General features: G+C 56.6%; 2 protein-coding genes across 6 annotated transcripts in view; one reads left to right on the top strand and one right to left on the bottom strand.

The window, feature by feature from the left end:
• The first annotated feature begins 5,536 nt into the window (after positions 1-5,536).
• KCTD17 (potassium channel tetramerization domain containing 17) lies at positions 5,537-16,310 on the top strand. Of its 3 annotated transcripts, XM_044941356.1 has the most exons (9): positions 5,537-5,784; positions 6,949-7,057; positions 9,405-9,496; positions 10,432-10,527; positions 12,289-12,414; positions 13,756-13,825; positions 14,018-14,092; positions 14,424-14,514; positions 15,442-16,310. In XM_044941356.1, the coding sequence occupies exons 1-9, from the start codon at positions 5,542-5,544 to the stop codon at positions 15,509-15,511; spliced, it is 972 nt and encodes a 323-aa protein (XP_044797291.1). In that variant the 5' UTR covers positions 5,537-5,541; the 3' UTR covers positions 15,512-16,310. The 3 variants fall into 3 exon arrangements, with proteins under 3 accessions (XP_044797291.1, XP_006057051.2, XP_006057056.2); XM_006056989.4 differs by lacking the exon at positions 15,442-16,310 and having other exon boundaries at positions 5,543-5,784; positions 14,018-15,391; XM_006056994.3 differs by lacking the exons at positions 13,756-13,825; positions 14,018-14,092; positions 14,424-14,514 and having other exon boundaries at positions 5,555-5,784.
• Positions 16,311-19,859: 3,549 nt separating this feature from the next.
• The window catches only part of TMPRSS6 (transmembrane serine protease 6), a 39,051-nt gene continuing 34,106 nt past the window's right edge, over positions 19,860-24,804 (bottom strand). For all 3 annotated transcript variants that reach the window (XM_006056995.4, XM_025283508.3, XM_006056996.4), the window contains exons 15-18: positions 24,368-24,536; positions 22,749-23,020; positions 20,625-20,761; positions 19,860-20,117 (exon numbers count right to left, since the gene is read on the bottom strand). In XM_006056995.4, the coding sequence (XP_006057057.2) occupies positions 19,959-20,117; positions 20,625-20,761; positions 22,749-23,020; positions 24,368-24,536 (737 nt within the window). In that variant the 3' untranslated portion in view covers positions 19,860-19,958. The remainder of the gene's footprint in view (positions 20,118-20,624; positions 20,762-22,748; positions 23,021-24,367; positions 24,537-24,804) is intronic.

The following is a 24,804-nucleotide window of genomic DNA, read 5'->3' as shown; positions in this document are numbered from 1 at the left end:
AAGTCTGTGGACCAGGTATCTAGCCTCTCTGAACCCCATCTGTAAAATGGGATAATAATACTTCTAGCCCAGGTGTGGCACATAGTAGGTGCTCATTCATAATAACTAACATTAACTGCATGTAATAACACTAAGAAGTAAGAATAACATTATGATATAAATATTGCAAATGGTGTAAAGTGAGAGTTGAAGAGGTTACATAACTAATTTTACATAACTAATTAGTGAGGTCTCACAGGAAACCATGAAGCAGAGATGCAAACTCTGTACCATGGGCCTCTGAAAGCCTGTTTGAATATTTCTGGCTGGTAAAGACACCCTCTCTTTTACTGCATAAGCTTGTTCTTCTCCTCAGGTGACCTGAAGAGGCGCCAACTCAGAACCAACAATCTCTATCCCAAAGTAAGAGGCAGATCTGTCAGCCAAGGCAGGGATGGGATTGGATTTGACGTTAAAAAAAGAAAAAAAAAAAAAAAAAACACCAAAAAAGAAGAGTTGAGATGAATCAGAATGTTCTGACATTCTGAACGTGGGGCAGAGGAGGACTGACTCCAAAAAACCCAGCAGAGATGAATGACATCTTAGTCATGGAAGTGACAGCAGATGTGAACAAAACCCTCAGATGCAGAGGATGCTGTTTAGAAAATGAGAAGATTCAAAATAGGACACGGTGATGTGCTCAGGTGAGAACTTCAGGATGTATTTTCTGTTCCTTCAGCTCTGTCTGGCAATAGAAAGTTTCCCAGGCCCCTTTATGGCAGCCGCTCTGCTCTGGAGGCTGGGTCATTTGGGGTGGCTTTTCTCTCTGCCTCTCCCTCCAACCCCAGCAGAGAAGTGTTGGTTGGGCTGGTTCATTCCAGGCTGCTGGGAAATGCATCCTAAGGGGCGGTCTTTGGTTTAGCCCCTGATCTTGGATCCAAAGGACAATAGGCAGAGTGGCGGGATTGGTTTCATGAAAGCCAATATTCACAGGACCTGAGTCTTTGTCCAGGCAGCATGCTGAGTGCTCTTCATGTGGTTTCATGTGTTGTTAGCTTATTGAATCCTCACAATAACAGCATGAGCTAGGCACGATTATTCTCAATTTAGATATGGGGGAACTAAGGTTCAGAGAGGTTAAGTGATTTTGCCAAGATCACCCAACTAGCAAGCCATAAAGCCTGGGCTGGCATCCTTGTCTGGGAGCTCTGTGCCCCTTAATCCATCTCTCTCTCTTGTCTCACTTTCAAGCCCTATTCTGCTGCTGCTAAGTCACTTCAGTCCTTTCCGACTCTGTGCGACCCCATAGACGGCAGCCCACCAGGCTCCTCCGTCCCTGGGATTCTCCAGGCAAGAACACTAGAGTGGGTTGCCATTTCCCTCTCCAAGCCCTATTCTAAGCCATGTTAAAAAGCACCTGAGAGCTGCTCTTCCCAGAAGGGGACAGCAGGGGGCAGTGTAACCAGCAGGCATTTGACGTCTGGCCCTTCTCCAGGGTAACCATCACTCTGAGAAAGTGTCTACTGCTGCTGCTGCTGCTGCTGCTAAGTCGCTTCAGTCGTGTCCAACTCTGTGCGACCCCATAAACAGCAGCCCACCAGGCTCCCCCGTCCCTGGGATTCTCCAGGCAAGAACACTGGAGTGGGTTGCCATTTCCTTCTCCAAGAAAGTGTCTAAGGGATGTTTAATTTTATCCTTTAAATTCAGAAGACATGCATAAAACTATGAAGAGTACCAGTTCATGATTACAAGCAGAATAGTCTGGGATTCCATGTTTTTTCAAAGACTCTCAAGCCCACTTCCTCTAATCCTAAGCCCCCTGTAGGGAAGGGACCACCCCTAATGCCTTCATCTCTGTGTTTCAATGTCTGGCACACAGTTGGTGCTCAGTAAGCAGTAATGTCACTGAATGATGGTTGGTGGGAGGGAGGTGGTATTGCTTCAGGTGGGAACATTTTAAGTGCTTACTGAGGGGATGCTGGTGTTTAGGTATAAGTGGGGGCTTCTGAGGAAGGAGGGGGGTAAGCCTCCCCCTCCACTCTGGGACCAAAGATGCTGGCCCAGCCTCTGTTACACCTTCAGGACCCCGTGACGGTCCACAGTGGCAATGAGCCAAGCAAACTTGCACTGGACCACCTAGGTGGGTACAGTTTCCTCCCAGCATTCTCAGAGTTAAGAAGGCCTGTGCAAGGGTGTACTGGGACTCCATGTCAGCTTGAGTTTCAGAGTCAGTGAGACAAGCTTGAAGGCCAGACCTGCCCTTGGTTGCCATTCCCAGCATCACTTGGAAAGGCCCATGGTCTCAGAGCCTCAATCTCATCTTCCATAAGATGGAGGTGGGAACAGGATCAAACACATGGGGCTGTTTTAAGAATTCTGCACAGACTTGACCTGGTCCAGAATAAGCCCTTTATCAGTGACAGCAGCTGCTGCCAGTACAGAATGCCTGGGACACAGTCTCCAGCATGTTAGATGCATAAATGGTAGCTCCTGCTCTCACCCGGCTCCCTGAGCACACCTGGTACATGGGAGAGATGGGCTTAGAATAGCATCTGGTACATAGGAAGCACTGAAGCAGTGAAATAAAAGACATCAGAAGCCAGTGTAAAGGAAGAAGACTGATCCCTGTCCTAAAGACTCCCAGTATTGGGGAGGGGTTGATCCATTTGCCCCTCTAGGCCAGGACCAGTGCTGGGTCTTTGTTGCTGCAAGGGCTTTTCTCTAGTTGTGGTGAGCAGGGGCCACTCTCTCATGAGTTGCAGTGCATGGGCTTCTCATTCTGATGGCTTCTCTTGTGAAGCACAGGTTCTATGGTGCATGGGCTTCAGTAGTTGTGGTTCCGGGGCTCTAGAGCACAGGCTCAATAGCTGCAGTGCACAGGCTTAGTTGCTCTGTGGCATGTGGGATCCCCCCAGACCAGGGATCAAACCCATGTCTCCTGCATTGGCAGGGGAATTCTTTACCACTGAGCCACCAGGAAAGCCCTTCTTTCTTTCCTTCTTTCTTTTTAATATCAGTTTTATTGTGAAATAATTCAATGTAGTAAGGAATTTCACCTCACCTAAAGAGAGATGTGAATTTTGTCCCATGACATGCCTCTTTAGTTTAAAAGCTCCACACTGTCCACGTGTGCTGCGTGGTCTGTGCTCCTTGCCGGGGAAAGGCAACCCCCGATGGGTGAGGGCTGGCGGCCCAAGAAGTCTGGGGTCTGCTCCATATTTGCTGAGTGACCCTGTGCAAGTTATTCTCTGCCTCCAGGCCTCGACTCTGTCACACCTGCAGGAGCAGGTTGGTTCAGGCAAGCCGTGGGTTGCCACAGCTGCAGGATGCTACAGCTCCATTTCTCAGCTTTCATTCCTCCTGTGAACTTGTTCATGCAAACTGGCCCCTTCTTGGTCTCTGGAGTATGGCTCTTGCTCCTCACTCTCCAGACTTTGTCCCATCCTCTTCATTCACTGGGGCCACCACCTGAGAGGGCCTTCCTGGGTCTCTAGCTCTGGGACTTTTCAGGTCTTCTTTGAAGGGGTCTCCTCCCTGCTCTAGGCTCAGGCCAGCCCACCAGGCCTCTCCAGCCTAAGCTGCTCTGCTGAGTATCACACCTGCAGGACAATGGTCCCTTGCCCCACAGGCACTGCAGATACAGGCTCCAAACCGCCCTCCTCACCCCTGATGCCTCCCTAGACCAGCTTCTCCTGCTTCAGGGAAACACTGCTGGTTCAAGCCAGAAGCCAGGGTTGTCAGCATGGCCCCTCCTCCTTCCTCTTTCTCCCTCCTTCTCCTTCCTTCCCATAGCCCCTTCAAGCTTCACTTCTGCTTCCCAGGTATCCACTGAAGCTGCCTACTCCTGGTTGACGTTGCCTTGGTTGGGGCTTCCCTACCCCTCATCTAGGAGCCCTCCTGGCTGGTCTCTCAGGGCTTTGAGCCGTCTCCTCTACAGTCTCCAGAGTGGCCCAAGTTACACATCTGACCACGTTACTCCCTGCCTATGACCCTTAAGTGGAAGAAGACATATTCCCTGCTATGGTTTTGTTTCAGCTGACAATGGTGGAGGACTCACCAAGTGCCTGGAGTGCTGCTGCTCTTCCAAGGCCAGTTCATAACTTATATCCTATTTCATTCATTCATGTATTCAGTATACTACAAGCCATGGATTATGCCAGCTGTTTTACCAACATAATCGAATCTTCATGACAGTGTTCTTCAGTGACACTTCCCACTTCGCAAAAGGGAAAATTGAGATTCAGAAAGGAGGTGGTTCAAGATCACACTCGAATTTGTGTTTAAGAGAACACGAGTTCCCAGAAGCAGGAGTCTAGCAGCTGTGATCCACTCCCTGCCAAGGGGAAAGGTTTACGGAGACAGAACCTGAGAGATAACAGAACCTTCCCCTCCCCACCCCGCCACAGGGCCAGGCTGCCTAGTGGGTGGGGCCTCTGTGTGTGACAGAGATCACTGACTGAAATAGTGAGAAGGAAAGGAAGTTAAAGAAGACAGCTTTCAGGAATTCTCTGGTGGTCCAGTGGTTAGGACTTGGTGCTTTCACTGCCAAGGGCTTGGATTCTATTTCTGGTCAGGGAACTAAGATCCCACAAGCTACATGGAAATAAATAAAGGAGGGCGACTTCCCTTCTGCTCCTTTCTCTCCCAGGACCCAAGCCACATGAAGAGCTGTCCCCTTCCCGCACCCTGCAGAACCCACAATAGCAGCACCCCAGCCCCACCCCCCGCCAAGGTATCTGGCTCAGGAGTATGTCCACAGAACCAATCCCTCCTCCCCTTCCCGAATTACAGATGAGTAAACTGTGAGTCTCCCAGCACTTAATCCTACAAAAGCCAGAATGAAAACCTAGCTCTCCAGACATTCATCCCAGTACCCTCTCCACTTTTCCTCTCTAGAAATGTTTCCCACGGAGCAGGAAAGGGGCCTTGATGGTGGAAATGCACTTGAAACCCACCTGGGTTCCTGCCAGCCTGACCCTCACTAGCTGTGTGAATGCAGAAAGTCACTTTGCTTCTGTGTCCTCATCTGTAAAATGGGTACAGTAACGCCAACTTCACAGGGCTACTGAGAGCATCAATGAATAATACAGACGCATAAAGCATCTGTAATATAGAAGGTGCTGAGCCAACTGTAAGCCCAGCTCTGTTGTCCTCAAAGAGAGTTTTCGTGGGGAAAGAGCACAGCTCCCTTCTCCCCCAACCCCCGCCAGCCAAAAGCAGAATGAAAGAATATTAGAAAACAGATACAGGTAAATGCTGCTATAAAATTGGGGGAGGGGAAAGTTTCTTTTCTTGTCGGTTGTTTGATAACCCAGACTGGACAAAGGGAAAGCAATGTGGAGACAGAATGGGAGGATTGCTGATTTGGGGTATCACTCATTATTTTCCCAGTTACCTCGAATTTGACCTTCCCCAAACACAGAGCACTTTGGCCAAGAGTGTCTTTAAAAGACCCTCGTTTGTAGACCTCCCAGAAAGGACAAAGTAGGGCGGGGCTAGGGAAAGGCAAGATCCTCGCTCCCGCCGCATCCTCCCGCGGCGGCTGGGACTACAGCTCCCGGCATGCCCGGCGCTCGGTACCTGCCCACCTCCAGCCTCCTTGCCCGGAGGATGCAGACGCTGGGAAGAGCGATGAGGATGGAGGCCGGTGAGGCAGCGCCGCCGGCGGGGGCGGGCGGCTGGGGCAAGTGGGTGCGGCTCAACGTGGGGGGCACGGTGTTCCTGACCACCAGGCAGACACTGTGCCGCGAGCAGAAGTCCTTCCTCAGCCGCCTATGCCAGGGGGAAGAGCTGCAGTCCGACCGGGTAAGGCCCATGGGGTGGGCGGCCGCTGGGGATCCCTCGCTCGCTGGAATCTGGCTATTCAGCCAGGCCTGCTCGCGGGGTTGCTCCGAAGAGCTGGAGGCAAGAAGAACTGGTCGGAGGAGGGGAGAAGGAAGTGGATCAGAGAGTGAGCTATGTGCCCATTGCCTTGGCAACAGGACAACGCCAGGCTGGGGCCATTTGGAGCTTTTGAGCTCTACCCTGGGCTCCCCACCCAGGAGACTATTGGATAAGGTCTCTCCCATTTCTTTGGCGCTGTGGGGAGGACAGACACAAAGGGCCTTCTCTCCTCCCCAAACTGGACTCCTGCATCACAGGAGTTAGAGTCTGCTTCTCCCTCCCCTTTGGGGTGTGGGTGGCCTAGGGGTACAGGGAGCTGGGTGGAGAAATCCCAGGTTCCTTCTGAGCTGGGCTTCATGGGGAGGAACGCTGGCCTAGGGCACCATTTCTGGGTTCCCATCTCGGTTCTGCTGCAAACTGCCTGCATGACCTTGGGTCAGATCCTTCCCTGCTCCAGCTCAGCCTCCTGTCTGTAGCCCCAGGGGTCCAGCCTGGCGTTGACCTCTAAGGTCCCTTCTCTCCCATTTCCTGACCTTCTGATGCTGTGACCTTGGGTGAGTCTCTTTACCTGCTGATGTCTCTGTCTTCTCTCTGTAGAGTTTCACTGAAACTCTCTCAAGCCTCCTTGCAGGGGGAGGGTATCCAATGAGGTAGCAGCTCCTTTGGAAACTTGTAAACATCCCCAGAATAACTGGGATCTGGTGGAGACCATGTAGGGCTGGCTTCAGGCAACAACCTTTAAGAGGGACGATCCCTGAGCCCTACACTGGATTGGGTGCCGCTGAAACTTCACTGGCTGCTCACAATTCTCCCCGGTTGTGGGGGAGAGGAGCAAGGCTCAGAGAGGTCAAGTCACTGACCCGAGGTCACAGAGTCAGGAAAAGGTAGAGGCAGGATCTGAACCTAGCTGTATCTGACCCCAAGGCCCTTTTACTCCATCATACCACTCCGTTTTGGAGCAAACACTGTGCCCCCACCCACCCTCCCTCTATCCTTTACTGGGACTGAAGGGTGGGGGTATGTGCAGGGTCAGCAGGGAAGCGGGGCTCACTCTTTTCTCACTGCCTGTGCCCCTTGTCTTCATAGGATGAGACGGGGGCCTACCTCATTGACCGCGACCCCACCTACTTTGGGCCCATCCTCAACTTCCTCCGGCATGGCAAGCTGGTGCTAGACAAGGACATGGCCGAGGAGGGTAAGTTGGTCCAGGGGGCTGGCCAGGGCCTGCATCCTAAGCCTGTCTTCTCTAGCCTGCCAGGGCCTTCCATGGTGGTCGAAAGGCATTTCTCCTATCCAGAGGAGACCTCTGTTTTCTTCCATGTTTCCTGCTGCTTCTCATCTCAGACAGGACTGGATGCCAAAGCCTCTGCCCAGGCTGAGCCTGGGGCCAAGGTGACTGGCCCATGCTTCCACTGGGTGCTTCCACCGGGTGGTGCTTCTGGGGAAGTGGCCGAAACACAGGCAGAAGAGAGAGGAAGCCCGTGAGGCCGGCAGCTGCCGCCGGGGGCAGGGATGTCCTTTCCCCTGGCTTCCTGGGAAGCCAGTGGTGAGCCGGGTGGGGGTAGAAATGGCCATGGGAAGAGGTATGCCTCTTTCTTTGAGTGATCGGGTATCTCAGATGCGTGGTGAGGGCTCTCAGTCAGCAGGGAGGTGGAACGGGTGACTCTTCCTGAGATCTGACAGCCTCTGCTGCACAGTGCTGGTTGTGGGTGGAGGAAGGGGAGCGGGGAGGCCGCTCCCCAGCGGGCGTTTTGGTCCCTCCCAGGCTGGGTAGCTGAGGCCCTGTAGATGGCCACTTCCTGGCCCAGCAGATGGCAGGGAAGCCGTGCCTGGGAGAATGGCTTCTTGGCAGAACCACAGCCTGGAGTAGGGACTATAGGTGGGTGCCAAGCCCACTTTTTCTTAGAGCACAGGGTGTGGCTTTGGGTCAGCTGACCCAGCCAGGCCAGCTTGGACTTGTCACTTTTCCTTTCTGAGTCTCCACTGTGTGTATAAAGTGGGGCAGTGATCTCCATTAGGGATGTGTTCTGAGAAAACAGGCATCACAAGTCCCGGGGCTTGTACCCTGAAGGGGTCTAACACAGCCCCTCCCTCCTCACTCGGGCCACATCCTTCCCTCCTGACCCCTGTGGGATACAGTGGTCTAGAGGCCAGGTGACTCTCCAGAGGACCAGGGCTTCAGAATCAGAGCCCACTCTAGGCATCGGCTCTGGGAGCCCCACAGCTTTCCTGATGGCCCCTGGGGGAGCAGACACCATGGGCGTGGCCTGGGCCCAAAAGCCGCTCCCATGGGGAAGGGAGCTAAACACTCCAGCGTCACAGCTAACACCTGTTTACAGGTTCTGGGTTTGTCAAAGCCCTGGCATTCCCAGCACCTTCAGACAGGATTAGGGCCCTGCTCCAAGGGGCCAGGGGCTTTGGCAGGAAACTGACTAGTGTGTGAACCCTAGAAAGTCACTTATCACCTTGTGCCTCCAAGCCTGCATCTGTGGAATGGGGTAACAATAGCACCCCCCTTGCTGAGCTGCTGTGAAGATAAAAGGAGCGGATACAAGTGTGTCACTTAGTGCCATGCCTGGCACCAAGGACCCGTGATACAGAGTTTGTTGTCTGTCATCTGTAGGGCTCCACAGGGGGCATTCCTGGCAGTAGCACTCACTGACTGCCTCCTCTGTGTTAGGTGGATGTGAGCACTGGGGACAGCCAGGGACATCAGATGTGGGTCCTGTCCCCGAGGAGCCCAGAGGCCAATTGTGCAAAGGACCAGAAGTGTCCCTGCCCTGAGGAGCTGAGGGGAATCCAAAGGCTGAGGGCTGTCCCCTTCACTTGAGAGGGACTCACTCAGTCTCTAAGATGGTTCCCTTAACTTCGTGGGGACAAGAACACCCTGGGGCTTGTGATGAGCACAGGACAGGCTCTGCAGACTGTGAAGTGTGGTTGGTCAGGCAGATGCACGTGCACAAAGATTGTGCACTTAGTGGGATTGGAGGGCAGAGGAACTTGAGTGTGAACCCCAGCCCTGCCCCGTGCCGGGTGTGAGGTGTTGCATAGCTACTGCCTTGCCTGGCCCTTGGTTTCCCTGTTTGCTCGGTGGGGGTGATGAAAGTACCTACTTCTCGTGCTGAGAACGAACTACAGTAAAGAGTGCAACATGCCTGGCATGGTGCTGCCTGCCGCTTAGCATGTGCTTCATCAGTGGGAGCATGTAATCGGGGTCAGCCAAGGCCCCTCTCACTGTGGCCTTCTAGGGTCCAGTCCCACAGGCCTGCTGCCTCTGGTTAGCCCCAGACTGGGGGACTGGCAGGTGTCCCGGGTCGCTGTGCTCAGCACAGCAGGGAGATGGTGGGGTTGAACGGCAGCCTCTTAGCCCTGCTATAGAGAGTGTGGGTCCCCAAGAAGGAAGTGTTTCCTCTTGCCTGAGCCCTGAACTCAGAGAGGCTCATCACCCTAGTGTGACTGGAGCAGGGGGTGGGGATGGAGGGGACAAGGTGAGAACGGGGCATGGGGGCAGTGGGAGTGATGGGGGTGCTGCTCTGTGTCAGGGGTCCTGGAGGAAGCGGAATTCTACAACATTGGCCCGCTGATCCGCATCATCAAAGACCGGATGGAGGAAAAGGATTACACCGTCACACAGGTCAGGGGGCAGCGGGGCAGCATCCGTGGCCAGAGCAGGGGGTGGTGGGGAGTGGGGAGAGAAGGGAGGTCAGAAGAGGCAGAACTAGCTTTTCTTGGGAAGGCCGAGCTGCCCTGTAAGGAGTTGTCAAGCTCCCAGATCGCCCTGCAAAGCTCCAGACTGGGAGACATATACCAGGTTCTGTCCTTGCCTTGGCTCTGTTTGCTGTGTGATCTTGGGCCAGTCACGCCACTCTCTGGACCCTGATTTCCTTTTGTGGCATATAGAGGTGCTGAAAACTACCCACCCTTCCCTTCCTTACAGGCAATATGGAATCAGTGTGAGGGTACAGGGGGCCCTGTAGGGGCAATGGGGATTAGTACACCATACACTTCATGGGCTCAGGTGGCCCCCTGGAGCTGGCATGTCTGAGCTTGGACCCTGGGCCTAAGTGGCCTGTCTGTAGGAGGAGCTGATGGGATTCTCTGCCCACCCTGGGGGAGAGGTAGAAGAATGGGAGATGGGTAGGGAGGCACTGTCTTCCACTGTCCTTCTCTCCCCAGGAGCTTGAAGAGGGAGTGCTCTGTCTCCTGGAGGACCTGCCTCAGTTAGTGACCCAGGATGCCTCCTAAGCCCTTTTTCCTTACCCCTTGTATCACCTGTGTCCCAATTCTGGTTCTGCAACTCTTTACCTGGGTGACCTGGGCCAGTAACCAACCCTCTCAGAGCTTCCATGAACCTTCCTAGGGTTTTTGGAAGGACTAAGTGAAATTATGCATGTTGAGTGCCTGGCACATCACAGTTACTCAGAACGTGACTTCTGGCTTACCACCCCAACCCCATCCTTTCCTTCTGTCCTTCTTAGGGGTAGAGGGTAGGTGAAGAGCAGGTGCTCTCCTATCCCGGGATGCTGGGCACTCCCACAAGGTGCCCTCCACGTAGCCCTCTGCCCGCAGGTCCCACCCAAGCATGTATACCGCGTGCTGCAATGTCAGGAGGAGGAGCTGACGCAGATGGTCTCCACCATGTCTGATGGCTGGCGCTTTGAGCAGGTGGGTGGAGCGCGGAGGAGCCACACCTCCAGGTAAAGCAAGCTCCTCTCTTCCCGCAGCCCCAGCCTTGGGGCTCCCCACTGCAGCCCCTACCCAGGAGTCTTCTTAAGGCAAACAAACAAGATTAAGAAAGGCCACACTTGGCAGCAGATTGATTGGGAAGGAGAGACAAAGGAAGCCCCACGGGCCTCAAGGCAGCTCTGGCAAAGCCTCTCAGGAGCTGGGTAGCGTTTACACTGAAGTGTGTGAGTCTCTGCCCCCCAAACGACAGTTCTGATGAGAGGAGACAAGATCCGTAGAGGAGAGTGGAGGTCCCCTGGGGGCCACACCTCTGGTAGCAACTCCACAGGCATAGATTCCAGGTTCCCACAAGGGACATGCCCAGTTCCAAGCATGGCCACCTTCAGAAGCACAGAGCAGCAGCCTCCCCTGAGGTATTCATGATGACCTGCATTTCCTCCCAGTCCTGATGCAGTTTACCAGCCAGGAGAGATTTTTATCATAAACAGGTTGCCCTAATAATCCAGTTGACGTCACACCTCTCTCAGGTTTCCAGAGGATCAGAGCCAGCAGCCAACCCAAGGTCAGATTGGCCCTTAGAGAACAGAAGGGTTGGGCTGCCTTTTATACACACAAACTCCCTCACACCTGGAGGTTGAAGAAGGGAGAGGAAGGCCAGGCTCCCCAGGATGGCCAGGCCTTGGGGGAGGAACAAGCTCAGTCCAAGAACTGGAAGCCTGGATTCACATCTAGGCTTCACCACTGACGTGCTCTGCGACCTTGAGCAGGTCATCTTTCTCTTGACCTCAGTTTCCCAATCTGTGACATGGGCCAGTAGTGCTTCTTTTGCCAGAACATTGTGTAGATTAGAAAGATCATGGATCAAGTCTCTAGCCCAGGGTAGGCCTCGAAACATTGAAGCTAGCTAGCATCCTATGAATTATTAGAAGCATTTGACTCTGTAGGATTCCAGAGAGGACTCAGGGTTCTGGATTCAAATCCTGTTCCACTCATTCTGGCTGTGGGACATGACCACCCCTCAAGGCCTCATCTGCCAAAGGGGCTGGTTTTTCCTCTGTCTGCAGGATGAGGGTCCCTGGGGGCTGAATGAGACCCACCATGTGCAGAGCTTTTATCAGCCAGGAGGGGCCTGCAGATGTAGTTATTTTAGGGATCCCAGACCAAAAGTGGGACTGCTTTCCTCTTCTCTCTAGGTGAGAGTCTTTGGCAATTGCGTGGGCTCCCAGAAGCCAAGCAAACATGCCAGGCACCACTGGCCTAAGGAACGGGTGATCTGGTCTACCTCTGCTTCTGAGAGCCTAGAATATTCTATGGTGCTCCACCAGGTCATGTGGACCCCATCCTGTGACTTGGTTCTGGGGCTGCTTCAGCCACACCCGGGACACAGAAGCACAGTCTGCCTGTTATAGATCTCTGCCTGCTTCTGGAAGTAGCCTGCTAGATCTGGGACTAGGCGGAGTTGAGGAGAAACAGCAGTAATAACTGCCTTCCTCTAAGGATCAGGCCCGGCCAAGCCATGTGGGGAGGCTGGCCCTGGAAATTGACCAGAGGCATAGGTTGGGGAGGTGGAGAGGACTCTGACTTTGGGCCAGAGGTGTCCTCTAGAAAGCCAGGTGGATGGGCCTGAATGGAGCAGCAAGGTCAGGGCACAGTCATTATCTTGACAGTGCCAATGTTTGCCCACCCCTGCCCACCACCCCACCTGACCAATCATTTTCTCCCCACACCCCATCCCTCCAGCTGGTGAACATCGGCTCCTCCTACAACTATGGCAATGAGGACCAGGCAGAGTTCCTGTGTGTGGTGTCCAAGGAGCTGTACAGCTCCCCACATGGGCTGAGCTCCGAGTCCAGCCGCAAAACCAAGGTGAGCCCTCAGCCCGACCTCAGCCTCCCTGCCGTCCCTCCCTCCCCTTGCTGCCCTCCGCCTGGCCATCTGTGCTTCTTCTTTCTCCCTCCTGCTGCACACGCCTGACGCCCTGATCACAGCTGATGCCATCCATCCCATGCCACCCATGGTCCTGTCTGCCCATGCCAGTTACCCAGGCCCAGGCTCCAGGGACAGTGAGAGGAGATTAGCCCCAGGGTGTGACCAGAGTGGACTTGGATGTTACTTGATGGTGGTCACATGGCGGCCACGGGGCAGCATGGCACCGGAGGAATGCACTACACTAGGGGTCTGGGCATGGTGTGAGTGCTCTGTGTGACTTTGGACAGGTCGCATCCTCTCTGTGCACCTTGGTTGTATTCTCAGAGAAGTGAGGGGGTGGACCACCAGCTTGGAACTTCTGGGATCCAAGGGGCCAGTTTAGTTCCTGGGGACCAGGGCTGGGGCAGGGAAGCCGAATCTGTTCATTCTGCCCATCCTGCAGGCTCCCCACATAGGACTCAGCAGCAGAGGGGTCTGGAGCCCTCAGGGTCCAACCCTGTGTTTCCATCCTGGCCTGTGAGGCAGCCTCAGCTGGCTGCGGGGAGGGGATTGATCAACGGTCCTATCACCCTGGACCCCGAGTTGGTCAGAAGCCTCAGGAGCTCGGGGTGGAACCGGCGGGGCAGGCAGCAGCCAGGCTGGGAAGAAAGGAGAGCATTCCTTCTAGAAGCCTGTCCCTGTGTGGTGAAGACTTAGGAACTCTGCTTCCCGTCTGTTTGTCTGCCTTCCTGTGCTGTGACTTCCCATACCCACCCCACCACCAGCGGGGCCAGTGGCTGACGTGGCCTTGCAGGGGTGCAGGGTGAGCCGGCTGCTCCTGCCTCTCTGGGAGAGAGCTCAGGATCTGGGATGTCAGAGCTGGTGCTGGCATCTCAGATCTGGCTGGTGTCTGCCCTGGGCCTTCCCTGGCCTCATATGTACTCTGGGTTGGTCCTTCTAAAATGAGGCCTTCCCGGGCGCCCCTCAAGGATACCCCATCCACACACCCACCCTCTTCCGTCTTCCACCGCTGTCACAGCGGCTGGGCCCAGCCGCCAGCATCCTCAGCAGGTCCCCACCCTCCCGCTGGTTCCCCCAGGCCCCTCCCCAGGCTTCCCGGGACTGGACACGATGCCCCGGCTTCTGTGGCTGTAGCGCTCCCCTCCCCTGAAGGTCCTCCTTCTCTTGCCCCTCCCCTTCACCCTGAGACGGGGGCCCTCGGGGCCAGCCGCCAGCAGGCCCTGGTCCCCCGGTCAGTTCTGCGCTCTTTCTTCCCTGGGTCCGCCGGCTGGTTCACAGAGCGCGGAGGAGCAGCTGGAGCAGCAGCAGGAGCAGGAGGTGCAGGTGGAGGCAGATACGCAGGAGAAAGGTGCAGCCAACCCCCGAGGAGAATGATTGCTAGTAGAAGCCGGCGCCTCCCGCCCGCTCCCTGCTGGAGCCAGCTGCAGAACCTGGGATCCCGGGGGCGGCCGGGGGTTGGGCGGGCCCACCAGGGTTAGCTCAGCCGCATGCCTGGCGCCTCACCTGCATAACCATCCCTTCTCTCACTTTCTCTTTGCAGCCCAGTCATCTCAGGATCCCGCTAACCTTTTCTCCCTCCCACCACCGCCTCCTCCTCCTCCGCTCCCCGCCGGAGGTCCTGCCTCATCTTCATCCACCTCTTCTTCCTCCTGGATCTCACCTACACCCTGCCTCTTCCCTCTCTGCCCCTGTCCGGGTTTTCTCTCTGCCTGCTCACACCTCCATCCCGGGGCTGCCCTGGTCCCAGCCTCCTGCGCCCTGCACCCAGGCGCTCCGGCCCCGCATCCCAGAGCACCCTGCCTGCCGCCTCCTGCACCCCTTCTGGCACCTCCTGCCTCCCGGGCCGGGGGGGAGGGGAGCAGCTGCACCTCCTCAGCGCCCCCTGCCGGCCACGTCTGAGGCACTGCTCCAGCGCTTCACCACCTCCTCACGTTTCCTCCTTGCAGGTTTCTGGCTGCACCCCCTCAGACCTGAGGTGGTGCTTGCAGGGAGGGCCTCTCTTGGGCCCCTCGCCTGCCCCCAGAGCTGCCATGCCTGGTTCATAGCCTGGCGGAGCTGGAGGGAGGGGCAGAAGCCAGAAGGGTGCTCATCTCTTATTTCTTGAACTTGAGCCGAACTTCCGGCTGCTTTTCTCCCCTCACCCAAGTTTCTCAGCCTATCTTGGCCTTGGGTATGAGGCCCTGAGAGCAGACAAGAGGGGAAGGAAATTCTCTCCTACCCGCCCATCAGCACCAGAGCCACACTGGGAAGGAGGGAAGGGAGACGGAAGCCAGGTGCCCAGACCTCATACCTGACGCCCAGGACTCCTAATCACAGCCTCGGGGCACTGGGTCCCTGGTTTCTGCGGGGCTGGGAAGGACAGGCCACACTTGGATGCCCGTGGCCTAGGAGCAGTCAGCAGGAGCTGGCTAAGGATTGGGCTGTGGCAGAAGAAGCCCTGGCCAGGAGCCCACAAGCCCCCACTCCATCTTATCTACCTGCTGTGACCTTGGGCAAGTCACTGTCCCTCTCTGGGCCGCAGTTGCCTCTAAAATGGGGACGGACAGCTGTTCTCCGTGACCTTTTGTCTGAGACACTGGTGACCAGCCTCTCTTGGCCTTCACTCCCCCGGCCAGAGTCTTGGCAGAATATGGACTCCTAGGAGGCCACCACCCAGCCCAAGATGGGGCGTGGGGTTCCCAGCAGACCGGCAAGCCAGGTCCCCTTTCTGTATCCCCTCCTCCTCAGCTCTGAATCCACTTTTTCTGGGCCTCAGCCCTCCTCCTTCCTCACAGAAAGGACCTCGTGACTCACCTAACTCTCTCTCTCTCCCTGTCTCCCCCACCCAACCCCCCCCCATTTCGATCTCCCCTCTGCCCTTCTCCTGGCCCTGCACTCCCCTCTCCTCAATGGCCCCACCCCCTCCTCCCCCTCCCGGTGTTCTGACCACCCCCACCCCGTCCCCCTGCCCCTCTTATTTTCTAGCTGTTACAAGCCAGAGGCACCCGGATGTAAGGCCCCAGATCGCCTCCAGGGACTTGGGGTTCCGTTCTGAAATGCTTTATTTTTGTACCACGGGGTGGGCCCCCGGCCCGAGGCAGAGGAAGAGCTCTCCCCGCTGTCACCTCTGTCTACACCCCAGGGGATGTCCTTCACCCCTACCTCCGGGGTCCGGGAGGGGGCCCGCGGGGACCTCTCAAGTCCTGAGGTGGGCCCTGGGACCCCTGGGCAGAGCTGCCTGCCTGTGGTCGAAGTGTGGTGTTGTCCAGCTGTGTCTCCCAGGCACCCACGTTCCCGCCCCCGGGGCCCCCAGCTGCATGGCAAATACTACGCTCCCCCGCAGCCCAGTCACGTCACCTCCTTGAGCCTGAGTCTCTCTGTGTGTCACCTGGGTCACGTCCTGCCCTACCTAGCTCACAAGGTTTTTGTGAGGTTACCGAGAGGGGCGAGGGCCCTGAAGGCCCTCAGGGAGGGTGTAAAATACAGGCTGGCCCGGCACAGAAATGCAGGGATTGGTGGGGGCGAAAGGTCTGGGGGTCGGCCATATTGGAAGGAGGGGGTAGGTGACTTGGCCTTCAGCTTGGCTGCTCCCCACGCCCACCCCATCCCCATCATCTGTACTGCTGGGCACAGAGTGGCCTGGCCAGGAGGGAAGCAGGCACTGATTCAGCAGGGGCAGCGGGGCCCGTCAGGAACTGATGACAAGGGAAAGGGACCGTCCTCCCTCCACCCAGGGCAGAGTCTGGGGCCGGCAGGGGCTGAGCGAGGGGCCTCTCGCGTTTACGGGCTCCTGGGCCAGGTACTTGCTTCTCAGCTGTGTCCAACCCCATCGTGTAATAAAACCTGAAGAAACAGCCAGCCTGGCTGCCTCCCTTTCTCTGGGCCACATCTGGGGACAGCGCTCTGCACTTAGTTGTGTCCGATTCTTGTGAGCCTGTGGATGAGTCCACCAGGCGCCTCTGTCCATGGGACTTTCCAGGTAAGAATGCTGGAGTGGGTTGCCCTTTCTTCCTCCAGGGGATCTTCCTGACCCAGGGATTGAACCCAAGTCTCCTGCATTGCAGGTGGATTCTTTACCTGCTGAGTCATCAGGGAAGTCCCTTGGATCAGGGGCTAAACTTAAGGTGGGATAGACAGCCTAAAGGTAATGGGGCTTTTTCCTAAAGTCCTGGGGTCTGCCTGTTGTCACTCTCCCATGTGTGTTAAGGGGAAGTATCATGGCTGGATCCTCTGTCCCGTGGGTGGGCGTCCAGGGGACCAACGCTGCCTTGCTGGGTGAACTTTGGAAAGTATCTGCCCCTCTCAGGGTCTGTTTCTTCATGGGTAAAGCAAGGGGTTGGACGAGGTGACTTCTAAGGCCCTGCCCCCGGGGTTACTCAGTCTCTCACGGCCTCGAGGCAGAAGTGGATTAGCTGGGATGCTGAGGGATGGGGAGCTAGGTTTCTGGGCATCTGGAGTTTCCCTACCTCACCTCCCCATTCAGCTGGCCCTCTGCTCCCCAGCTTTGCCCTGCCACCTCCGCTCCATCCTAACCTCCCAGGACGTCCCCTCTGCTTCCTGCTGTGATACCTTCTGGTCACCTCCACCCTCTGCCCCAAGTCCTAAGAAATAAAACCCGCAGGCTCCCCTCCATCTTCTCAGAATCCAACAAAGCCCTGCCCACCCCCACCCCACCTGGCCAATTCCTTAACCATGTGCTGATCCTACTGAGTGTCTACCTTACGTCCCTCCTCCCCTCACCCCAGCAGTTTATCTTGCAGATTTGGGGAGGGACATCTCTGCAAAGCCGTGATCCCCTAAGCAGAGGCCCTCCCAAGCCCACTTGATGGCCTGGGGGTCCTCACTGCTTCCCTTGAGTCCACCTGGCTCTCTGGGGTTGACTTCACTTTCTGTATCGCTAAAGGGTCACCAGGGGGCTTGTTAAAAGAACATATTACACCGCCCCCCACACACAATTTCCACTAAGACTAGGATAGGCCAGGAATTTGCATTTTAGCAGAGTACCCTCTGGCAGTGTTTTGCTCCCCCTCTGAGAGCCCCCCTGGGATAGTCCTGTCCCCTCCCCAAAGGTGACCCCCCATAGCAGCTGCTCCATCTGCTCCATCTCCACAGTGGGGACCCAGCAGGTGGAGGGCTCCCCACACATGGTTCCGGTGGCCACTCCTTGTCTCCCTTTGAAAACCCTCTGGAGACTAGGTCCCTGCTGAGGCTCCCTGCTGCTTCTTCCTCCCACTCTGTGCTTGACACCCCTCTTCCTCACCTCTACCAGGGCCCACCCCACGGCCCTCCCTGATCACTCCCACTCAGGCCATAGCCTTGGCTGTTAAGACTCCACCCCCTCAGCTCCCCTCCAGCCACTGGACACACCCCTCAGCCTCCTACTCTGGGCCCCCACTTCTGCAGTGCATGTGTCTCCCCTACCTCTTTGGTCTTCCCTGGACCACCTTCCATTCAGGGTGGTTGGAAAACCCCCCCTCCAAACCTCTCTCAAGCTCTGCCTATCTCCTGGACATCTCCCTTCTAGAGACACCCTAAGTTCACGATACCTTCCCAGAGCCTTTCCTTCCCCGGGTGCCCCAGGTCAGGCAATGGGTCCTCCACCAGCCCAGCTGGGAGTGGTCCTCAGATTACCCCCACCACCAACCCATCTGGAGGATAATGAAGGTCCTTCAATGCTGTGTCCATCCCACTGCCCTGCCTGGTCCAGGCCTCCTCCTTGTTGAGTTCTACAGCAGCCTCCTCACCAGCTTCCCTGCCTCCCATTTTCTCCATGCTGATGTCAGTGTTGCTTCTAAATGTGAAGCCACTTGTGTGTCACCTTCCTGCTCTAGAACCTTTTGTGGCTCCCCAGAGTGCCCAGCATCAGATCTTTAGCTCCACTCCAAGTTCTTTGCCATCTCATCTCAGTTTGCCCCTCCCCAAAGGAATTCTCTTTGCCCCTAACCCCAACCTCTGTCAAAACTAAAAACAACTGACTTTCCCTAAGAGGCGACTGACTTTGAGGACTTTGTGCCTTTGCACATCCTCTTCCCCTGCCTGGAATGCTCTTCCCTACTTTGGCTGCCTTTGAATCCCAACTCAAGTTTCCTCCAGGCAGCTCTCCCTGACTTTCTGAGTTACTGGCTGCCTCCCCCAGAACCCTTCACACTGGGTCACCATCCCACCCCTCCCGAGATAAGGAGCCAAGTTCTGTGAGCTCCATGACCCCACTACAGCACTTGGCACATGGTCAGAGCCTGTGAGGTGCTAAATAAGGGACGCAGAATGCAGAGGCAGTGCTGAGACAGAGAAGTGGTCGCCTGGGAATCAGGGGACAGGGCTTCTGCCCCAGGCTCCACTCTTGACCCCTCCCTGGTGCGATCAGGAGGCTCTCTGCTCCTCAGTTTCCTCCTAGGCTTCCAGAAGAAGCCCAGCACTTGTCCCAGCCCTGACTCTGACCTGTGTGTGTCTGACTCTTTGTGGCCCAGATGACTGTAGCCTGCCTTGTTCCTCTGTCCAAGAGAGTTTCCAGGCAAGAATACTGAAGTGGGGTGCCATTTCCTACTCCAGGGGATCTTCCCAATCCAGAGGTTGAACCTGTGTCTCTTGCATCTCCTGCTTGGCAGGTGGATTCTTTACCACTAGCACCACCTGGGAAGCCCAACTCTGACCTGAGGGCACCTAACCAATGCCTTCCTAGGGTGGCTCCTGGGATTTAAGCAGCTGCCCTGGAGGCCAGCCCTGCCCCCACTGACCCTGCCGTGGCCTTCTGGACACTTAGCCAACAGGCTAAGCAGATAGCAAGGGTCTGTTCAGTCAAGGGCATGAGATTGGTGCTGGGGCCCCATTCAACCCCCAGAGCAGGACCTTGGGTCAGATGGCTTTATTCCACAGGGCAGCTGAGCTCACCTCTTGGTGAGAATGGGCAGTGAAGTCCCAAGGGGCAGGTGGGGTTGGGAGGACCCTGGACCCAGGGCTCCCCACCCTTTGGCTTGCAGTGGCGGCTGGCCCACTTGGCTGTCTCCAGGACTCTGAGGTCCCTTCCTGTGGGAGCACCTTCCTCCTCCACCACTCAAGTTAGGCCGAGGGCTTCAAAGGCTGGAATCTGCTGTCTGGAGAAGATGACATCCCAATAGCCTTTGCACTGGGGCAGGGGTGGTGGTGGGAGGACCTGGCAGCCACAGGATCACTGCTCAACTCTTCCCCCCAAAGTCAGCAGCGGAGGAGCGGGGAGGAGAAGAGAGAATCAGGAAGCGACAGCCTGGATGAGAACCCCCCATCCAGGACTGGTGACCATCCCAGGCCCTCAGGGGTGGTCTGGACCACCAGCGGATGGCCCACCTCCCTCCTAGTACCCTCACTGAGGCTGATATCAGGCATCAGGTTGGGGGACAGGAAAGACACCACCTCCTGCCCCCTCCAGGCCCTGCTGCCTGCAGAATACTTGCTCCCAACCCCCCGGTGGGTGCCCTGGGCTCTCTGAGTCCAAGAGGTAGGCCCCTGCTCTGCAGGGGGGCAGCTCCTCAAGTCAGCACCTGCTGGATCCAGCCTATCACACCAGTGATGCGGGTGTAGACGCCAAAATAGTTGGGCCGGCCGCAGCCCAGACCCCAGCTGACCAGCCCTGCCAGGAACCAACGGCCACTGGGCTCCTTGCACACCAGCGGGCCACCTGAGTCACCCTGTAAGGCAGGGAGAGACAGGACTACGTCAGGGTAAAGCAATCCACTTCCAGGTAAAGGGCTGGACTACTGGAGATATTCTGAGAGTGACAGCAGGAAAATCACATCCACTTTGGAAGCCTCCAATACATGGAGGGAGCCCGAACCAACCCAGCCTGGCCTCCAGCGGGGTCTGGCTGTCATGGAAGCTTGAATGTGCGTCCCAGTGCCCTGCCCAGCTCTGCCTCCCTTCTGTGGGCTCCATCTAGTCCTCTCTGCTGGGTCACTTGGGCAAGTGCCTCTCACAGGATAAGAAGCAGAGCTGGGGTTGGGTCTCAGACCTGGCACCTGGGGTCTTTTCTGATCTGGGGTCTGCAACCTGGAGGCAGTCTCTCAACTCCCAACCTTCAGTTTCCTCACCAAAAAAGTGGGGACAGCCAAGCCCACCTTGCCGTGAGGCTGCTGCAGGCTGCTCTGAGCCGAGGGCCATGCCCTCTTCCCGCCCCTGGCACAGTCCGCGGGAGTCACCTGGCAGGCATCCTTCTTGCCGTTGCGGTAGCCAGCGCACAGCATGCGGGGTGTCACCTGGTAGCGGTAGGCCTCGCTGCACAGGTCCTGCGGGATCAGCTGCACGTCCACCTTCTGCAGGCTGTTGCTGGAGGGGCCTGCCCGGCAGGGTTAAGGGCAAAGGTAAGAGGGTCTGAGGTGCCCGGGGCCCCGTCTCTTCTCTTGGCTGTTCCTTTCATATCTCAAGAGCACCTTCCTCGTCCTGCTCTGCCCTCCCTCCCATCTCCGCCCTCCCCCTCACTGATGCTCTGTTCTGGCTCCTTCTCCAAGTGGCTCGTGGGGACAGCGCCCCCCACCCACCCACCAGGGCCAGTGTCCTCAGGTTCTCCTCCACCCCCTCCTCGTGCCTGAGGCCTCTTGGCCGCCTCCCCTCTTCTCTGTGACAGCCCTGGGGAATTTTTCCAGAACACACACCTCACGCCTCTGCTCCCACCTAAAACTCAGTCAGCCTCTGCTCACTGTCCAGCCAGCGCTTCTCCACGAGGATGCGTGTTTGGACCCCACCACCCCACCATGGAATTTCACTATACACCCTGTGCCTAGCTCCACTGGAAGATCTGGTCTGTTCAGCTGGGGTGGGACCCAAATGCTGGTTTTCTTTCCTGAAGCCCTGAGACCTTCATTCAGGTCAGAAGTAGGAATCCTGGCTCAAGACCCTGACTGAGATCCCCTGCCTGTCCTTCCTGCCTGTCCTCCCCCAGATCCACCTGCTCCCGGCTCCCCTCTGGTGCTGGGTGTTCTCAGGTGGGTTGCCACCTATGCTCTTACCAGAAACGCCTTTCCGCTTTGCTGGGACACTGCTGACCCACCGTGCAAGCCTCAGCTCAGCCCACCCCTCCTCTGGGCTGCCGTTGCCCCCACACCCCCATCCGTGTCAGCTCTTAGCACTGTCTCCTATTCATTTTTATACCGCTTTGTCCAACTCAATGCCCGCCATATAGTAGATGCTCACAAATGTGTCACTGAATGAATGAATGAGCAAGTGGACTGATCCTTGACCACTGTTCTCTATCATCCTCTTGGACAAGTCACTTTACACATTAGCCTCAGCTTCTCCATCTTTACATTATCCCTCAACCTCACCCACCTCCAGATTGCAAAGCACAGTATACACTCCTGAAGGCCACCACCATGGAGGGTGCAGGGCATGGCTGTAGTTGTGTACAGAACTGAGAGCTGGCCTCTAGGGACAGCAGCCTCTGCTCAGTGCAGGAGGGAAGGACAGAAACTCATGTTTCTGAGAGGCAGTAGCAGGAACAGCAGAGTCTCTGGGGACCCAGACAGTCCTGGGTTCTAGTCTCTATTCCAACTCTCCCTGGCTGTGTGACTTTGAGTCAACACTAAATGTCTGTTTTCCCATCCTTAAGATGGGGTCCCTGATAACCAATAACTAGAGTTGTTGGATGGATTAAATGAAATCATGTTCCCCTAAAATCTAACCTCCATGTGGTAAGTGTTAATAATTAAAAGTCTCCCCCCAACACAGACATATACCCTCCATTGTCCAAGGAGCACAGGGTTGGAGCATGGGGTCCCTGGCCTGCCCTGTCACCCCACACATATCCCCCAGGATCGCCTCTCATGACTTTGGTTCTCCTTAAGTGCCCTTCACTTTAAAGGTATTGAAACTCCAATACTTTGGCCACCTGATGCGAAGAGTTGACTCATTGGAAAAGACTCTGATGCTGGGAGGGATTGGGGGCAGGAGGAGAAGGGGACAACAGAGGATGAGATGGCTGGATGGCATCACCGACTTGATGGACATGAGTTTGAGTGAACTCCAGGAGTTGGTGATGGACAGGGAGGCCTAGCGTGCTGCAATTCATGGGGTCGCAAAGAGTCGGACACGACTGAGCGACTGAACTGAACTGAACTGAAGTGCCCTTCTGGAAGGAAGGGAAGGGCCAGGGAAACAACCCATGGCCGTAGTAAAACATTTTTTGTTTTGTTTTCTATGAAATACTACCCCATTTAATCCAGTACTAGCAAGAGTGGAGCCCCAGGGTCCCTTGCCAACTCCCTTCCAGGCTCAGAAGTTAGGCGAGCCAGACCCACCCCATCTCCCCTGCCCGCAGTCCAGCTCACCGCCTTCTCGCAGGGCACCCCAGCCTGTGATCCAGCAGTGCAGGCCCGGCTCGAAAAAGTGGGAGCGGGCAGGCAGGCAGACGGGCTGCACAGTAGCTGAGCGCACCACGGGGTGGTCGAGCTGCAGCAGGGCCACATCGTAGTCGTGGCTGTCCTCCTCGTGGTACGGGTGCAGGAGCAGGCGGCTCACTTTGAAGGACACCTCTCCTGGCCAGCGTGAGCTCTGCCACACTTTGCCCAGGAACACGGTCCACAGCGCCGGGGATGCCATGCTGGGGCGGGAGGGGGAGGAGGGGGACTCGCTCAGCGGCCACCTCCCCATCCCATCCCGGATCCCTCTGATAGCCAGCATTCCCACCTGGGACCCGGTCCCTCACACCGATCCCCACCCTGCTCTGGCAGACTGTGCAGCTGGCAGTGTGGTGCTCAGTGCTGGCCCTCGAGTCTGACTGCCTGGATTTCAGCCCCAGCTTCATCCCTTCCTAGAGGTGAGTGTACCTCTCTAGGCCTCAGTCACCCCATCTGTGAAGTGAGAATAGCATTTTCTGCTGATATGTTCCTGGGGGAATTCAATAAGACTGTGGATGTAAAAAAAAAAATCAGCACAGTGCCAGGCCCCGGCAGATGTTTTCTGCACACTTTATAGATGGAGAAATTGGGAAACCCCTGGAATTTGTGGGTCCTCAGGAGGAGCAGGTGGGAATTGAGTGTGAAAGAATTGGCAGAGACTTGGCTGTGCAGACCCCTGGAGGCTAGGTCAGCATCCAGGTCTTTCTCTACCTTGTGGACCCTGGGGAACCAGGGATGGAGTGAAAGAACCTGGGTAGTCAGACCGCACCCAGAAGGGCACCTGGGCACCCAGGCATAGGATGCAGAAGGGAGCTGGACTCTGGGCTGCTGCAGTGACCCCGGGGTGGTGGTGGCAGCATGGACAGGCAGTGGCTGAAGATGCGTTCGGACCACTGAGAGGGCTTGCTGCCTGGCTGAGTGTGGGGGAGAAGGAAGGGTGCCCAGGTGGCTCCAGGCCTTTGGCTTGGTGCAGACCCAGGACAGAGGAGGAGGTGTGGGGAGGGAGTCCAGGGCTGCTGTGCTGGGGGGTGGGTCTGAGTACAGGGCATCAGGCTGGAGGTGGAGAGGGGAGCTGTCAGCCCACCACGGAGATGTGGGCATGTCTGTGGGTGGAGTGAGATGGCTCTTCTTGTGGGCTTCTCTGCTTCTCTCCCTCCCCGGGGTGGGGGACAGGCACACCTGGAGAAGGGTGTCATGACCTATAACCAGGGCAGGAATTCTGTTCTCAACTCCACCCCAGTGTCTAGCACAGCCCCTGGCACATAGTAGAAGCACAACAAATATCGCTGAATGGAGGAGTGAGAAAATGAATGGCTCACTGGCCCAGCTGAAAGCAAGACACCAGAAGCAGAGCACAGCAGGGGTGAGCAACCTTTCCCAGGGCACAGAGTGTGTTGAAGGTAGAGGCAGGGCTGAAGTGTCGGGACAGCAAGTCTGAGGGGCTTCCCACAACCCTCCCCTCTGTCTGTTGAGATCTCAGACACGCTGCCCCCGCCCCCTCACCACCACCTTCCCTACCCACCTCTTGTGGCCTGTGTCCCCAGGCTCACCTTTCCTCCTGGAAGCAGTGGGCAGCAGTGATCACCCAGCGGTCAGCGATGAGGGCCCCCCCACAGATGTGTCGGCCACGAACCTGGAGGCTGGCCTGCCACGGCCACTCACCCTCCGAGGACACGGCCCCGCCCACGATGCGGCCCGAGGGGCCCTGAAGGCCACAGTCTGGGAGCAGGGGCAGGGGTAGACAGAGGGGCAGGGGCAGGAGAGAACCAGTGAGAAACAGACACAGAGACAGAAGGGGAGGCATGGAAGAGGAGAGAGGAAAGACACGGAGGGGGCCAGGGAAAGAGAATGAGGGGGCAAGAGAGAGAGAGAGGTGGGCAGGACCCCCACGAGGGGGCAGAGGTGGGGTAAAAAGAGACAGATGGACAGACGGTGAGCTCTCCCTCCAGCCCCCCAGGGTGGGCACCTCCCTAACCCCCATGCTCGT

This window comes from Bubalus bubalis, chromosome 4, assembly GCF_019923935.1.
Source record: "Bubalus bubalis isolate 160015118507 breed Murrah chromosome 4, NDDB_SH_1, whole genome shotgun sequence".
Classification (NCBI taxonomy): Eukaryota; Metazoa; Chordata; class Mammalia; order Artiodactyla; family Bovidae; genus Bubalus; species Bubalus bubalis.
This window is presented reverse-complemented; position numbering and strand designations above follow the sequence as displayed.